This window comes from Mixophyes fleayi, chromosome 9 (assembly GCF_038048845.1).
Source record: "Mixophyes fleayi isolate aMixFle1 chromosome 9, aMixFle1.hap1, whole genome shotgun sequence".
Taxonomy (NCBI): domain Eukaryota; kingdom Metazoa; phylum Chordata; class Amphibia; order Anura; family Limnodynastidae; genus Mixophyes; species Mixophyes fleayi.
The window spans coordinates 51,472,551-51,490,397 of NC_134410.1; the positions used below are offsets into that span (position 1 = coordinate 51,472,551).

At 38.0% G+C, this 17,847-nt stretch overlaps 1 protein-coding gene across 4 annotated transcripts in view; it reads left to right on the forward strand.

Moving 5' to 3' along the window:
- The window catches only part of COL4A6 (collagen type IV alpha 6 chain), a 222,775-nt gene that overhangs the window by 140,699 nt on the left and 64,229 nt on the right, over positions 1–17,847 (forward strand). For all 4 annotated transcript variants that reach the window (XM_075184345.1, XM_075184348.1, XM_075184346.1 and 1 more), the window contains exons 12-23: positions 676–717; positions 3,192–3,284; positions 4,478–4,531; positions 4,651–4,710; positions 7,690–7,734; positions 9,529–9,582; positions 12,698–12,767; positions 13,951–14,061; positions 15,446–15,601; positions 16,380–16,478; positions 16,654–16,814; positions 17,387–17,566. In XM_075184345.1, coding sequence (XP_075040446.1) covers positions 676–717; positions 3,192–3,284; positions 4,478–4,531; positions 4,651–4,710; positions 7,690–7,734; positions 9,529–9,582; positions 12,698–12,767; positions 13,951–14,061; positions 15,446–15,601; positions 16,380–16,478; positions 16,654–16,814; positions 17,387–17,566 — 1,125 coding nt within the window. The remainder of the gene's footprint in view (positions 1–675; positions 718–3,191; positions 3,285–4,477; positions 4,532–4,650; positions 4,711–7,689; positions 7,735–9,528; positions 9,583–12,697; positions 12,768–13,950; positions 14,062–15,445; positions 15,602–16,379; positions 16,479–16,653; positions 16,815–17,386; positions 17,567–17,847) is intronic.

The following is a 17,847-nucleotide window of genomic DNA, read 5'->3' on the forward strand; positions in this document are numbered from 1 at the left end:
AGAAGACAGAGCACTGGGTCCTCCCGACTAAATACAAGTGACCAATATGCTCTGTATATATTGGGCTAGGTACATAGTGAAGAATTTTCTGACCGACTTCTTATCTACAACAGTTGTATCTGCGATTGAAGGTTCGATCGATTGGACGATTCATGCGTACATACTAGACAGATTTACCTTCAGATCTGTGCTCTTTATCTGATCCTCTAGACATTTAGAGAATGACAGCACAATAATCACTCATTCCTGTCACACTGATCAAAACCACCTTGTTATAGCGGATTTCGTTAGCTTCTGTGAATCTGAAATGAAATATTCAGTCTCAGAACGAACAAACTAATCCATCTACAGCACTCTCTACATTTAGTCACCAGGACATGTTCATTGCCGGCATCGGTTGAAAAGATCATGACTCTGTAAACTCTATGGAGATTGTGATCATGAGTGCATACACACTACATGATCGGAAAGTGATTGGAATGATATTATTAAACACGATCAACTAAATGAACCGACAATCAGCATTTTGGAACGATTGTCGTTCATCGTGTGAGTATACACACTAACGCGATATGTGGCCGAGCAGTAGTTTATCAGATGATTGGTCCGATAATCGGCTGAAAACTTCCCGTGTGGACCCATCCTTAGACTTTTTTTTCTGTCTTCATTTTTCAGGGCAGCATGGGAGTTGATTATCAAGGAGAGAAAGGAGACAAGGTATTTACCATTATCCTGATATCTGTACAATCTCATTTTTACATGTTTTAGCCTTGTTAAAGTTGTCTGGTTTTTCTTTTTATTGATGTGAAAATAAACTGTACTTTAGTGCATTTACAGCTGGCAGCACGGTGGCTTAGTGGTTAGCACTTCTGCCTCTCAGCACTGGGGTCATGAGTTCGATTCCCTTGTCTGTGTGGACTTTGTATGTTCTCCCCGTGTTTGCCTGGGTTTCTTCCGGGTGCTCCGGTTTCCTCCCACACTCCAAAAACATGCTAGTAGGTTAATTGGCTGCTATTAAATTGACCCTAGTATGTGTATGTGTGTGTGGGTTAGGGAATTTAGACTGATGTGAGTGCATTCTCTGTACAGCTTTGCAGAATTAGTGGCGCTATATAAATAAATGATGATGATGATGATTTACAGCAGTAAATGCACTAAATTGCACTAATCAATGATATTAAGAAAATAATTCTGATGGGAGGAATGTCTATTTTCTTTTTCTTTCCAAACCAATTTTACCTCTTTACAAATTCTCTTAGTGACCACATAGCACTTCTTGGCACAGTTTTATAAGAATATTCTGTTTTTAATAGTGAATAAAATGTGCCTATCTTTCTAGGTAGTAAATCGTGGCTGTGTAATAAAGCCTGTTACTATCAGACTTTTGGAATGTCTATATTTGAGCTGCACCTTTTAACTGGCAGAGGTGCACAGCCTGTAGGTCAAGATATATGCAATACATCCTATAAGGGAACACTTTTTTGGGATCCCAGAACTATGGCACTTTGACTCTGGCTAAAAAAAACCCGTATATTTGCTTTAATGCAGATATTGTAAAATACACTTGTAGGCATGAATTATTCCACTGGTATTGGATAGCACCAGGCTGTGGAGATTTGAAAGGGGGATTGCCTCTCTCAGGCCAGGATACATAGGATTGTAAAGCCACAGCCAGTATCCAATCATGTGCCACTTGTCTCGGAGTGGGAACTACCCCTTACCCCAAAAACACTTTCAGTTTTTCCATGGCTGATCACTTTAAAATACTGGAACTGGGTTTCACCCTGAAAGGGGAATAACCCATCAATCAACTTACATTGAATTTACGTTTTTGATAAACTGTTTCACATGGACATTTATGGGCTGCACACCTCTCTGTGGATCGTTGTAAGCTCTACTCCTTCCTGTCTGCTCCTTACTGTAAAGATCTGGAAATACCCACCCTCCACGTAACTCCTCTCAGACCATTATTGTTTAGGAGGTTAGTAAAATTACAAGGGGAAAATCAAAGACAAATATAGCTATGTTATGAAACATATTCTTTGAGATAGTTCTGTATTAAAATTTTAAGATGATTGTGCCATGGAATAAATGAATGTATACTGAAACAGGACAAGAAATAGTCAAATTTACTTTTTGTGGTCAAATATTGCAGAAACAAATGGACTGTAATACAGATAACATAGGTCTGCCTGAAGAGAGAGCTTTCAGTGTCGCTAATTCGGATGGAAATAGTCTTTTTTGAGCTTCGCAAAATAACTATTGGTTTTATAAAGAGCATGTTTTACTGTTAACATTGACTACGTTTTTATTTAGGAACCATTAACTTTAAAGGCAATGTTCAAAGCCATATTAATAAAAGAATTACGGTAAAATTGATGAAGAACCAAAAGGACCAAAGAGTGTTCAGCTAAACTTGCATCTCTGTAGATGTGACATTAAGCTACAGATTCACCTAAGATTGGGGTCCCTTAGGAACTTTGCACCAGCTGTTATTGTGCACAGGACCAGCAATTACGGTACAGAAATTTTCACTCATTTTTGCTCGTACCTCTATGAGCGAAGATTTTAATCATGAACATCCTGTAAAGGGACCTCGCTCTTAATTTAATCTGCCCCTAAAACAGCTGCTAACTATACATGACTTAGAAATAAAGAACATTCCCTCAATGAAGAGGTGTTTGGTTGTGAATTTTTTTTTTTTACAAAATGGCTTAAAACAGCAGAATATATATATATATATATATATATATATATATATATATATATATATATATATATATATCTTTTTGAAAGAATGTTTTTCAGTTTGACCATTCTCAGACCAGATTTTAGGTTTTACTTTCTAGTCTACATTTTGTTCTAATATTTTCAGAACTTCTTTGGCCACTATGATATCCATTATTAAGTGAAATTTATTACCAGATGAGTGTACTGGTGCTGGTTTGAATGATTTAATCTGCCCAACAGATGATTCACATTGGATTTCAGCTGCGTTGTCCGTCTTCTGGTTTGAGTGTGGTTTGTTTGTGAGTGAGACAGGTCACTCTTAATGGGAGTACCAGCTGGAAGCTGATGTAGTTGAGTGGTGTACAATTTCACACTGTATTTTGACATACATACTCTTGCCATGCATTTGTACTGCTGCATTTGTCAACTGAAATAACACGTAATCTTGTGCGTTCATACAGGGAGACACTGGTCTTCAAGGTGATCCGGGACCCCCAGCATCCACCATGGGAGTGGAACACTCCTTTTTTCTGAAAGGGCTCATAGGAGATCCAGTATGTATTGGTCTTGAATATACTATGTGATTGTGAGTTAGTGAATGGCTGTACATACTCCATGTGATAGCTGTCACATGAGGACAATGAAGGTGACTTCAATGCCAGATTAGGATCCTGAAGCCTAATGTTATGACGGGCCTGTTGTTAGCATTGAACTGGCTTGATAGGTCTTCATCCCTCTTTAAATGTTATTAAACTGTACCTTGTGTCTCAGTGATGTCACTGGTTCCAAATGAATGCACTAAAAATAGTATTGGCCAGTGGGGCTCATTTAGGATCAGATTTCAGCTTCCCATTTTTCTTGGCGCCATCCCTTAAAAGTTAATGATGATGTCTACATGACCGACGGGGGTGGGGCTCCAGTAAATAACCCTTCTTCTCCTCCTCCTGCTATTGGTGGTTCTTTGTCAATAGTTGCGCCCTGATTGAGTGTTTATGTCGGGTTTTCCTAGACCTAGGCCAGGTCTGGTGAGTTAGTTTAAAGTTCCACAGTAAACTGAATACTATATATTGTATGCTGTCTGTAACTTGCAAATCCTACATTGGTGTGTTCGAACTCCACCCCCCCCCCCCCCTTTCCCCCCTTTTTTTTCTTTCTGTACCCCCTATTTACTTAAAAAATCTCAATAAAAACGATTGATGATAAAAAAAAAAAAAAAAAAAGTTAATGATGGTAAATTACCAATTTCCCATAGAAATTCTTGGTAAACCTGGATTATTACCATGTTAATCTTTTTTTATAATGGGTACTATAACTATAACTGTAACCTTAGTTGAAAAAAAATAAACCAATGTCTTATATCTCCATGTTCTCCTTGGAAATGAAGATAGGACCTGCTGGGTATGTTGACAGCTGTGTCTGTCATTTTTCATGACAGGGGAGGGAAAATAAATTTCCAGTGGATTTTGATATGGAACAGGTCGGCTGCAGTTTACATTTACATCCCGTTCTCCAAAAGCTTCCTTCCATTGCCACGTGCAGCATTTGCTCACTGCGGTGAGGGGAGCACATCTCTCAGCTGTCCTGGCACGTGGCCCCTTCCCCACTAAATCAGGACAGCTGGGAGGTGTAAATTATGTATGAATTATCCTGACCTTAATGATGGTATGACCCCGCAGAGATTTGCTAAATGCATTTGATTATGTTATTCTTTACTGATGTAAATAAGTAACAGTATATGTCTACCTAGGGTGATATTGGTCGCCCTGGACTGCCTGGGAATACTGGAAAGCCTGGTCTTCCGGTAAGTGTAATCAGTTATTAATCTGGCTTTATAAGATTTTCATAGCTTTATGTGAGATTACTGGACACTGCATTGTTGGTGTGGCAATACTTATCATGTATTGATTTGTCTTCTATAAGGGATTCGGAGGGCTGGGAGAGAAAGGGGAGAAAGGAGTTCCTGGACTTCCTGGTTTAAGGGTAAGTGTTTCAGTGGGATGGGCTCTCAGAGAATAATTAAACACATAAGGTACATAGCACAACTTTACAAGTAACGTACTGTGCAAAAGAGCTTTCACTTGTTATGCAGATAAGTGCTTTATGTCCAATAATGTTGGTGGTGCAACATCATAGAAGCCAGAGATCCTAGTTTGCTTGTCCACTAATATCTTAACACATTGCCAGCAGAACAATCACTGACGCCTAAGGGGCTCATGTAGAGTTGGTTGTAAACTACGTTTTTAGCATTTAATAAGTGTTCATTACTTCTGTGCATGCCCTCAAAGGACTAGTTATGTTTGTGACCACATGTAGATGCATCTTGCACTTGTGGGCGATTTGGGTCTTGAGATTGAAGAAACAGAATGGGAGAAGGAGGGGGCATATAAGGGCGTGTTTTTATTTATTTAATTATTTATTTATTTATTTATTTATATAGCACCACCAGTTTATGCAGCACTTTATAGTGAATATTTAATCATTAACATCAGTCCTTGAAGCCATACCTTCCCCTTTGAATCCAATGCAACATGGTTTTCCAAGGTGCAACGTTACTCCTTTTTTGTTTTACTTTCCTTAATGAATAAGGCCCAGTGTCTTTAAATTCCAATTCCTGCCTTCTACAGGTATTGATAGCAGAACTTTGAAGTGGGGAGGGAGCGTTCATTTTTGTAGACAATAGCATATATTTGGTTGTGAAAGACTCACAACTAATCATGTGCTGCCCTGTACAGCAATGAACACCTCTTCCTCTTTACAAAGCTTTGCCACTGGTCTCTGTCAAAAAAATGCATTTTTAAACAGAATATATATCGCACCAGGTAGACTATATTCCTCCTTATTTATTCATTATTAGATTTGTCATTTGTTATATTGACTATACAGTTCATGAACATCAGAGGAGAGGTGCACCCACACATACAAATCAATAGAAAGAGAAAGGGGGAAAATGTGTTTTTAGGACACTTACAGTCTAAAATTAATACTTCTAAACTTTATTGATAGGCATTAAAATATTTTAATTATTATTATAATCAAAATGCTTGTTGTCCTAAGTTTATGTCATTCATACTTTGTTATGCAATAAAATTTGGAGTTAAAAAATATAAATAAAAATATTTTAATTATTTCCAGAATCGTATTCTCCTTTAATAAACAAACAGTACATTTATTAGCAAAATATTAAAAAAAGGAATAATGAGTATATTGATGAAAATATGAACAACTGACAAAAATGGCAGTTCAACACTGCCATTCCACGCCACTCTACTCTTAATTTTATTCTAAGATAATATGCCTGCCTATAAAAATGAATGCTCTAATATAGTTCTCTGCCAGCTTTAATAATATCAGAGCAGACAGTTTTTACAGATGCTTATACTATGTATATAACTATATAACTATAGATTCAATCTACAGAGTATATAATAGGCTTTATCAAGCTTCACAATTCCAATAGTAGCTTTTTAAATATCTATAAAATACTCCCTTTCTATTAATGAGACCCACATATACAGTATATAATCATCCATTCAAGATGGGAGATTTTAGATGTAACTGCTATTTATCCTTGTAATTATAGCCAGTTAAACTGGCCCTAGTATTTAAGAAGGATTTTTTGAATTCTATATAATTATAGTAAGGGTTGCCGTGTTTACCACTATACAGTATTTTATGTCAATTCGAACACATTTAAAAGACACTTTTTAAGTTTTTTAATTTGCAAGGACAACTTTTTCACATTCATTTAATTTTTGTTCATAATTATTTGCAATTATATTACATTTTACACTACTTACTGTATTGGGACTTGTATAGGTTTATGTTTGATATACATTAATAATACAGAAAATTTTAATCACTTTAGCATATTAGTGATATTTACTTCTCTTTTCAAGGGATATAATGCTGTAATAATACAATTGTAACAAATAAGAACTGAATTATATCTTGAAGTACCAATAGATCGGAAGCCGAATCATTATCTTGATGTTTACAATCTCTTTATCCAATTGCATTTGCGGAGGGGTGGGTTTAATTCAACCTATTGGATATCTGCCATGTCACTCATCTACCTAACATAGTGGCTGGGAAGTAACGATGTTCATTAGCGAAACGCGCGTTGGCGGTTTAGCACTCCGCTTACCTACAAACAAATGCTTTACAAATCTGAATGTTTAGCTAGATATCAAACTGATAGCATAGACGAGATTAACGGGGATGGTTGCTAAGTGTGCAATTGGCAATATAATATATCACCAGGGTTAGTTCTACTGGCTGTGATCATAAAATAAATAGGAGTTACATCTGGAATCTCCCACCTTTATTGGACCACTATATAGGGTGAATGTATGTCTAATTAATAGGAAGGGAATAAGATATAAGACAACTCCTGCCATTTTTAACATCATATTTTCATCAATATACTCATTATTCCTTTTTTAATATTTTGCTAATAAATATAATCCTTGTTTATTAAAGGAGAATACAATTCTGGAAATAATTAAAATATTTTAATACATATCAATAAAGTTTAGAAGTATTAATTTTAGACTGTAAGGGGCATATTCAATTGACGGCGGGATTGCCGAAAATCCCGCGCTCAAAAAATATTACTGTTATTACGGTAATATCTCGCTGGATTTCAGCTCGCAGCTCCCTGAGCTGCGAGCTGAAATCCAGTGAGTAAATTACCGTATTAACGGTTTTCCCGCGCAGGATTACCGTAATAACGGTAATATTTTTTGAGCGCTGGATTTTCGGCGATCCCGCCGTCAATTGAATATGCCCCTAAGTGCCCTAAAAACACATTTCCCCCCTTTCTATTTCCAATTTTGGTCTAAAAAATGCATTTAGTAGAGAAATTGAATTTCCCAACTGATTCATTTTTCATTTATGACTGAAAATGAAGTTTAAACATCGGGCAGTGATTCTCTTCATAAATATGAATGTTTCTTCTAGGGCCTTCCTGGCGCAGATGGATTTAATGAGGTTCCTGGCAGCAAGGTACTCTGAAATTCATTCAAGACAAATGAAGAATAAAACAATAGCAATTTTCCTTTCAGTGAACAGTAAAACATTGGGTTATGTACTCTCTGGGTGCCATTTACAAGCTAGAAAATTTATTTTGGTGGAGCAATATATAGTCTCATTTATATTGTTAATTACTCATGACAGTAAGGGAACATTGGTGCTACCTGAATTTCAAGAGTAATAACTTTAGATGTTGATGTTTTTTTTTTTAACTTAAAAGATTTTTTTATTGAGTCTTAATAGCAAAACAAGTAACAAACAAAACAGTAATTACCAAATACAGTGTATAATGTAAGATTAAATGCTCTCTCAATACTGCCGACAAACAGTCAAGAAAAATAATAAACACAAGAAGAAAAACAAAGGTAAAAAAACACACAGAACATTGGAATATATTTAAGACATAGACATCAGGGGGTAGGAGGGGGGAACAAACAAGGGGCGAAGAGTCGGAGACAAACCAAACAATACAATAATACCAGTAAACTGATTTTATGAGCAACAAGCTAACGCCCTACAAAAACACTCGATATAATAGAAGTTAGGAGTTAGACCCAGAACTATATTATGTAAAGTACTAGTACCATATAAACCATTTAATCAATGGTAAGGAGGCCGCTGTATCATAATTAAGACCAATAGTTTCCATCTCATAACTGTGTTGGATTTTATTAATAATTTGAGTAAGGGGCGGGATCAAAGGGGTTTCCAATTCTGAGCTATTGGAGCTCTATCTGCGATGAGTATGTGCCCAGTAACATAATGATTGTGGCTCTGAAGTTGAGGAGGGTAGAGGTGTAGAATTGCGATGGCCAAGGATGGAAGTAAGTTAACCTTGGTAATCTGAGTAATTAACTGGAAGATTTCAGGTTTAGGACAATTCCAAAAGATATGCATAAGTGTTCCAATCTCCCCACAATTCCTCCAGCAATATTTGGTCTCTGAGGGCCAGATTTTATGGAGCTTTTCTGGAGTAAGATACACTCTATGGACCAGTTTAATCAACATTTTTGAATGATTAATACATTTTGACATGCTGTATATGTTCCGATATATTTTCTCCCACATCTCAATTGATATAGTAATGTCTAGGTCCTTTACCCAGACAGCCTGAATTGGAAGGTCCCGATTATCAACAGGGGTTAACAGGAGCCTATACCAGGTGGAAATACCTCCTGCGTGAGAAGTAGGGGAAAGATATAGCATAATACCGGGCTGAGCCGGTCTCAAAACCAGTGGGTATGAGGGTCGGGATTGTATCCAGTGTCTGATTTGGAGATACTTATAAAAATTACGTGCTGGAATACCATACTTGTCCTGAATCTGTGAGAAAGGGGCGAGTGATCCTCCCTCCATAAAATCCTGTATCCGCCCGGCTCCCTGCGCACTGCAAAAATCAAGACGGAGATCCGGAATTAGTTGTGCTAGCTCAATTATGGAGAGACTAGAGGAGGGGAGATGATAATCTAGTCAGGAAATCAGCATTTTGTCCCAGGTAAAGAGAGAGTCTCTAACACTTCTAAGTGTCTGGACTGGATGCGGTCAGATGTGGATGTTTTTAATTTACACTGGTTTATGTGTGCATATTAATTGCCCTGTACATATAATATTGAACATTCCCTTTCAAGTTAATGGCAACAACACCAATAAGATAGCCATGAAAAGGTTTACAACACATGTATACACACTAGAACTCCATCTTCATGTAAGATATCTATCTTGTGTATACTGTACATCACTCATATCTCTAATTTATGTCTGGCACAGGGGCAGCCTGGTCTTCCTGGTTATGTTGGACTTGAAGGCTTCAAAGGAGTGAAGGTAATAACTCATCACAGGATAGGCTGCATGGGAGAGGCACACAACATGGTGCCTCTACTAGTGTAGGTGAATTGTACACAACTTATAAAATCTGAAGCAAGTGTTTAATTTGACTTTTTTGTTTGGGTGACTAAAATAATAGATGAAGGTGGATGTTACGTCGCTAGATTTTAGTAAGGCCTTGTAAGACACTGTCCCATATTGAAGACTGGTAAATGCATTGAATCGCCTGTGATGGAATACAAACGTGGTTTAATGGATACGATATTGGTTGAAGGATAGATGACACAGGGTTATAGTAAAGGGCATGCATTCAGAACATAGAGGACCAATTTTTTTTTAAATCTTTCTTGGTGATATTAATACTGGTATTGAAGGGAAAATTTCCTTTTATATAAAAGACACAAAGATATGTAACAAGATAGGGGGTTGGGAAAAACTGATTGATTGTCTAGGTAGATTAGGAATGGCAGGATTGTGGCATCTGCATTTCAATGCCAGAAAAGTGCAAAACTGTGTAGCTGGGTCTCAAAAATTCCAAATGCTGCATATAGTAGTAATAACACAATAATGGCAACTCAGGGGAAAAAGGGTCTATGGGTTACTATTCCAGGTAACTTAAAAATAGGCAGACAATGTAGCATTGGTGATGGCCAGTTGGAAACTAAATTGCAGTAAGAAGAATTAGTAATAGAAAGAGAGCGTTGGGTTGCCAATATAAAGGACATTAATCACTCTTACAGCTGAAAAACAGTTGTGTCAAATAGGTTCTGACATTTTTGGGGAATAAAAATTGGTAGATTAGATGGGTCTTGTCGGTCTTGTCTGCCATCAAAGTCTATCTTTCTATGTATACCTACTATCCTGCTTTAAATATTCCAATAATAGTGTGACTGGATCACTTATAAATAACTTATGGTATAAATTTATTTAAAGGAAATAGCGCAGGGTATTTTTTTAATATAATTTCAAATGCACTTATTTTTGATATTGTGTATATTTTGGTATATGAAATCTTTATTTCTGAGACCAGGGGAGAAAATTCGTTTTTTCCTGTTTTAACCTTGCTAGAGGAAAATGCATTATTTCTGATGTATACAGTATATCTAATACAATAAGCCTTTGTTTGGAAGTCTTTTGTGTATCTTGGTGTAAGGAAATGCCTTGTTTGGGGTTTGCAACTTTTCTTGGGGAATTCTTTTTTTTGGAGGAAATGTGTATTCTGCAACTGTTGGAAGAAAGCACCCATGATAATCTCATGTTGATTTGACCTTTTTTTGTGAGTGTCCAATACCCCTTAAGGGAAAGGAAGGGGTAATTAGACTTGCTGTCAGATGTCCACTCTGTCCAAGATAAGATGTCACAGATAAGCGTAAATATTGTTAGCTTTGCATTGCATGTGTGGGTAAAAAAATAGCCTGTGAGGCTGTGTCTAAAACTCTACAAAAAGCTGCTGTGTCTAAAACTGTACAAAAAGAGAGCCCTTGTACACTGAAATGTATCATTCTGAAGTTCCATCTGACCTGACCACTAATACTCAGAAATGTATAATTCTTAAGTTCCATCTGACCTGACCACTGATAATTAGTGGAACTTTCCTTGTCAGGACAGTTGAGCGAAATAAACATCACTCTTTGTTTCAAGACCCTGCTTGACAACTTCTACAATATTGCTCTCCTCCGGCTGTTTCTGAGGTTTGGACCCAGCTCTCCAGTACCACCGCTCTGCCGCTACCCAGCAGCTCTGGCCAGTGAGATAGGACAGGGGGGATCCATCCACAACGCCCTGATCCATAGTAAGCAGTCAAGGATACCAGCCCAAGTGTACCAGCACGGGAGTACACTAGCAGCGACAGTTACCCAGAAGGAACATGGTTCTGGACGCCATAAAGGAGTCCAGTGGTGGCAGGAGGCTCCTCCTACTGTGGCAGGAGGGGCGTATTCGGGATAGCGAAAGGGGGCGGTGGCAAAGTAAGCCCGACCGGTTCCCAGCAACAACAGACCGGGTGGCATAGGAGGTCCATCCTGTCACAAATAGTAAATAAAATACTAGTGATGTCTTTGTTTCGGTTTGTTCACTGGATGATCAGATCTGTACACAATTCAATCATACGTGTAGGTGGTCAAATTGCACAGGTTGGTCCGTTTAAGTGTAGCTCCGAGCAACTGGACCACACTGTGCATTTGCATCTAGAGCTCACCTCCACTTTTGAGTTAGCCAAATACCCCACACATGTGCCAATGGAGGTCACCAGCTGATCTAAGTTAACACCTCTTTTTTCCTTCTGCATCAGATGTTATTTTATCAGGGTGAGCCACACATACACATACGTGACCAATTTTGTCAAAAAGTTCCAAAATGACAGACCAAATATATAAGTGTGGAAGCATTATAGCGTTGTCTATCTCAGTGGATTCCAAACTTTTTCAGTTCAAGGCACCCTTAGGGTCTCCCAAAATTTTTCAAGGTACCCCTAAGCCAAAATAATTACCAAGTAGTCTCCCGCCTTGCTTACCACTGGCCCTGGCCGAGGCACCCCTATGAGATTTCCAAGGCACCCCAGGGAGCCTAGGCTCACAGTTTGGGAACCACTGGTCTATCTGTTTTATGCTTTGCATGCATTTGTATGGAAATGACACATAAACTGCATAGAGTGTAACAGAATTATTTTTTGTAAAACTACCACATTCCAAACCTGCTTCTTGGATGCTCTTTAGGAACTCTCAGCTGGATAATACTGTCTTCCTTTAAACACAACTGCATGTGTTCGGCTTTCATTTTTTCTATGCAATATGAAATGAGTACTGAGGGGCATTGTCATTATAGAGCTGTAGATACAGTGCTAATGTAGTGCATGTCACAAGGTGACAGTGAATATTATTGTAAATTTGGGACAGATCAACAGGAAAAATGATCAATTATTGTCACATTTAGACTATTATTTTTCACACAGTACAAACAATTGTCATTGATAAATGGCACATTGCAAGACAACAAGCATCATGGAAGTTCCAACTTCCTTTATTTAGCACAGTCAATATATCAGAACATTTTCTTTAGCCTGGGACCATTTCTGTTTTTGTTAATTAAGATGCTGGTTTTTGTTTGTTTTTAGGGGGAACAAGGCGACATAGGTTTTCCTGGTAGCCCTGTATATATAAGTAATGGTGATTTGGCAGTCCCAGGTAATATTTTTGTCTTATGCTTATATTCTAGATGTGTAAAGAGAAACTGTTAAGAATATTCATGTTTAATTGTTCTCCCCATCTAACAGTGGACATCACCTATATATTTGCCAGGGCAACTATCCCATATCTTGAAGCCATCTAACTAATATTTCAAGATTTGAGGGTCTTTATTACTCATTCCAAGTGTTGGGCCTTTTGCTAGTTCTAAGGAAATAAAAATATGTTGATAAAACCCTTTCAGTTTATTAATCAGACAACTTTACATACAACATAATCTTCTGGACTATGAGTTATGACTTATGTAATGGGTGGATGACTGTCCTAACCATTGTATATGCATGAGTTACTAGCTGCACGTGGCCCGCAGTAGTTGAGTAGCTACAACACCTCGGCCTCGGTATAAAATCTCCAGTTTTCCAGAACATAGCGCAGCCCATAACCTTCCAGTACTTAATGCACCCTGAAATGTCCAGCACATAACATATGACATTAACAGTAGTCCAGCCTGTCTCATCCCGTGGGGAAACTTTTCAGCAGTTAGTACAAGCATCCTGCATGGTGATTGGTTATAATGCTACAGGTGTTTCCACTTCTGAAAACTCCATTTGGATGCTGTCTGATATATTAAATCTTATGTGGTGCTTGCTGTACACTTATAGAGAGTATTCCATCTGTTATTTGTAGTTAAGTCTTGTTGCTAGAGTGAGAATGGAACCAAACCATTAGAACAATGTTAATGTTCATTTCTACAAATAACAAAATTCAGTAGTGATATCATCATTTCAAGAAATGAAGAAGGATAAAGGAAATATCTTCCTTCACTAAGCACAGACATTTCCAAATATTTTCAGCTCTATAAAAATTAAGTTGTAATGCTGGCAACACAAGCTGTAATATCAGCAATGATTCTGAACAACCGGCCCAGTTTTACAGTGTATGTGGCCCCCAAGTTGGGCCTGGTAGATCTGTTCAGAAGAAGAGCACTATCGGTGTGGTGTGCTGTCATCTTCTGACCTTAGTTATGCCGAATTTCATCAAGCCACTTAGCTATGTGTTTGGCCAAATTGGTCACCGATTCTGTCACTCAGCATGTTTATCTGCCCTTACATTTCAGCTATAATTTTCTGCATTGACTTTGGAGATTTCTATGTTAACAAGTGATCTTCTTTGTGTATATTAGGCCCACAAGGTGATCCAGGTACTCCTGGGTTTCAAGGTATGCCAGGGAACGATGGAATCACTGGTCCACCTGGCCCTCCTGGGCCACCAGGATATCCAGCATTCGGGAGAGGTAAGAAATTGTCTTTGAAGAGAGGCAGAGGGGGATATTTATGGCTAGATGGGTATGTTCCGAGTGAACCTGTGTTGAAAGTCATCTAAACAAACATTGCCAATCTACTTTTGGGTGGAATTCCATAAGTTAAACATTGAAGAAGATTGTAACTTATCTTGGATCTGGTATTCTGCACGATCTGGCAGGTTCTTCAATGTTTGGCAAATTCTTTGATGTTCTCCTTAATCCTGCAGGCTGCAAGTTCTCAAATGACAACACACTGTCTGTATGATGCAAGAACACCTCGGCAGGAGCTAGGAGAGCACCCCAGACTGTAACATACCTTTGGGGAGCTCTCCACTTTCCTGATGAGGCCTTCATTATCATACAGACAATATTTTGATAACACTACTCCTGCAGGAACTAACGGGGGAACCATCAGAGCGTATGGAATGTCAACCCAAGTTGCATAATACTTTCCGTTAATGTTTAAGTTATAGAACTCCAATCAAAGCTGAATTTTCAAACTGTAAAACAGTTGAAGCTGTGTCATCTGCACGTCTGTGATAAGCCTTATACAAAATTATAACAGGATTGAAAAATAATTGTCATATATTTTTTAAGTTAACCAGGAATATGGATCTAACTGTGTCTGTTAGTTGAATCGGATTGAATTGTGCTATTTAATACTGTGCCAATGCATTTAATACACTGTACTGCGGATTGAGATAACATGCCGTTGAGTTCCTCAGCGACTTAATTTTAAAATGTGAACACAAGAAACTCTTCAGACCTTTTCTGTTAAGAGACACAATAGAATTGTGACATTAATGTTTGCAGTCTTTCATCTGTGAATAAGAAGTGATAGTGTTTGTTGTCCACAGTTTCATGTGATGGAGCAATGTAAGCTGATCAGATGAGGTCTCCCAACGCAAATGCTGCACCAGTTTCTTCTTATGTATTTTTGTGTAGTCAAACTGCATACTGAATACTTGTATAAGTGGTCTATGCATACTATACTTTCCCTGTTCCTGAGTTCTTTACGTCTAATATTAGGTACACATTGTAACAGCATTTTAAGTGGGACCAATATGTTAAAAAATATAGAATTTTTTCTGCAGTGCCACCTCTGACACTAGAAAGTGTAGATGTTATTTTGATAGTAAATTTGTTTAAGGTGGGATCCCCCTATACAGGTAAAACACAAATTTGCTCTGCAAGTGCTGATACACAGCACGGCCATTCATTAACAGGGTACAAAACAACCCCTCAAACGTCTTGCATGACATCTGACTTCAAAGTTAATAATAGAAAGTCTTTTAATTTATCTTTTTCTAGTATGACCATATTTACACAATGTCTTTGGATGTAACATTTAAATGTGTATTTCTCAATTTGCCAGGTTTTCCTGGTGTGCCAGGGTTTCCAGGTGCTCAAGGGATTAAGGGGGAAAGGGGAGATCAAGGAAGAACAACTTATGGACAAAAAGGATTCCCAGGGAATATCGGTGTACCAGGATCACCCGGCCCCCCAGGATTACCTGGACTTCCCAGCCAAGGTACCGTTCACTACTGTTTCTTTTTAGACGTATTTTATCAAAGGCAAGAAGCACAATCATCTATCATTCAGTATGTACAGAGGATATAAACTTTCTGCAGTCGTGTCTCATGACTCACACTATGAAAGGCTTCTATGATGAAATATATAACTACCAGTGAAGGTAAAATAAATCTAGATGTGAGGATCATCTCACACAAGCAACTTATAACCAGTGGATCAAATGTGACATTTTCTTTTTTGTTTCCAATCTTCTGCTCATTAGACAGATTGTCAACTGCTAATATTAGGTTGACACAATGGATAGATGTTAGCATATTCTAGTCAGATTTGGACCAAGTTAGCACATTGACACACTGCCTCTTACTATCTGCAAATGGACAGAACTCTTAGCAAGTGAAGCACATTTTCATTCTTCCTTCTCCAATTATGATGGAATTTTGTCTGTACAATTTATTGTATGTATGTATGTGTATATATATATATATATATATATATATATATATATATATATGTTGTATATATCATTGCGTTACAATTCTGAATTAAGTGTATATTTAGAAAACAAAGAATATGAAAACACCTGAGTCCCCTGGGACTAAATTTTAGTTTATACCTTGATCTAACAATTTAATATCCAGCACAAGTGTTTTGTACATTAATAGTAGACACCTTTGGAGTAGCACTCAGGCTATGAAATTGGGTACAAGAGAGCCCTGCCTCATCTTTGCACATAGACATGTATATACATTTTTCTGTTAAATTTACTTTATTTTTAGTTTTACCCCCTGAAGAAATTCAGGCTGGAGAGCCTGGACAACCAGGACAGAAAGGAATACAGGGGCCTCCAGGAAGATTTGGTGTCAAAGGATATCAAGGTGACTTTTTATTTTTTGTCAGGGTTCATCTACAATATGGGGAAGATTACATTTTTGCGTGTACCTGCAAGCAAAAATAAGCGACGATTTTAGTACTGCATTAATCGGAAGTACGCGCAGCCGTACTTAATCTGTTCCTATTAGTTAATTGTGGTGGTAACATGTATATTTTTAGGTGCATCTGGTGACTGTGCTTGTGGGGGTGGTGGTAATGGCATTGGTAGAGTTGGACCTCCTGGACCTCCGGGCACACCAGGAAGTAGCGGTTTCCCTGGACTTGTAGGACCAGTTGGTGATCCAGGCAGACGAGGATCAGATGGCCAACCTGGAACATCTGTAAGTAATTTTGCAAAATTCTGGAATAATCACTTGTACACAATCATTTTGTGCTAAATGTGGCTTCTTTGCTTTAAAATTGTAAGATTACATTTGATGAAAACCTTTAACAGTGAAACATGGTGCTGATGGCTCCATATTTTGTATGGTTTCCTAGGAAAATGTAAACGTGTTAGAGAGAAACCCTCATAAAGCTTACATCTATTACTGCCTTTTCATTGTGGCAAATTTTAAAAAATATACTAAAATTCCAAATGTGCATTGACCACTATGGACGTTGACTGGTTCTCTGTCCTCTGTCTTGTCTGCCCAGAGATATCTGGTAATACTTGATATTTGCTATAAGATTTTTTTTTCTGTGCTTTTATATTTCATACTGTGTTTTAGTGTTTATAAAGTAGAAAGCCCTCAGCTAGGGCAGACATCTCAGACCATGTTTTTTTTGTCAGTCATCTGGACACATGTGCAATTGTAAAATGTAAGATAGTTCAGTTTTAATTACACAACAAATTTTGATTTCAACTCCATAAACACTTTTGGTCAGTTCCACTCGTTTTTTATCTTTTCACTAGGGCTACGCTGGACAACCTGGTTCTCCTGGACCTAAAGGGGAGAAAGGGGACATAGTCTTTCCATCTGGCCGAGGTGCCCGTGGAGATCCTGGATCTGTTGGACTTAGAGGTGCCCCAGGACGTCCAGGAAACCAAGGAAGAGATGGGCTCCCAGGCTTGCCAGGACGTAAAGGACCACTTGTAAGTTTTCATCGCACTGTCTACACTGAGGTTTTCTTTTAGATAATAATGATTATTATTATTTATTTATACAGCACCTTTCTCCCATTTGGACTCAAAGCACTTTACATTGTTGCTGAGGGTGAGGTGAACTCAGCTGCTACTCTATGTAATCAAATCACATCAGTCCCTGCCCCATTTGAGCTTACAGTCTAAATTACCTACCACACACGTACACTAGAGTCCATGTTTTTTGTGGGAAGCCAATTAAGTTACCAGTATGTGTTTGGACCATGTTGGAG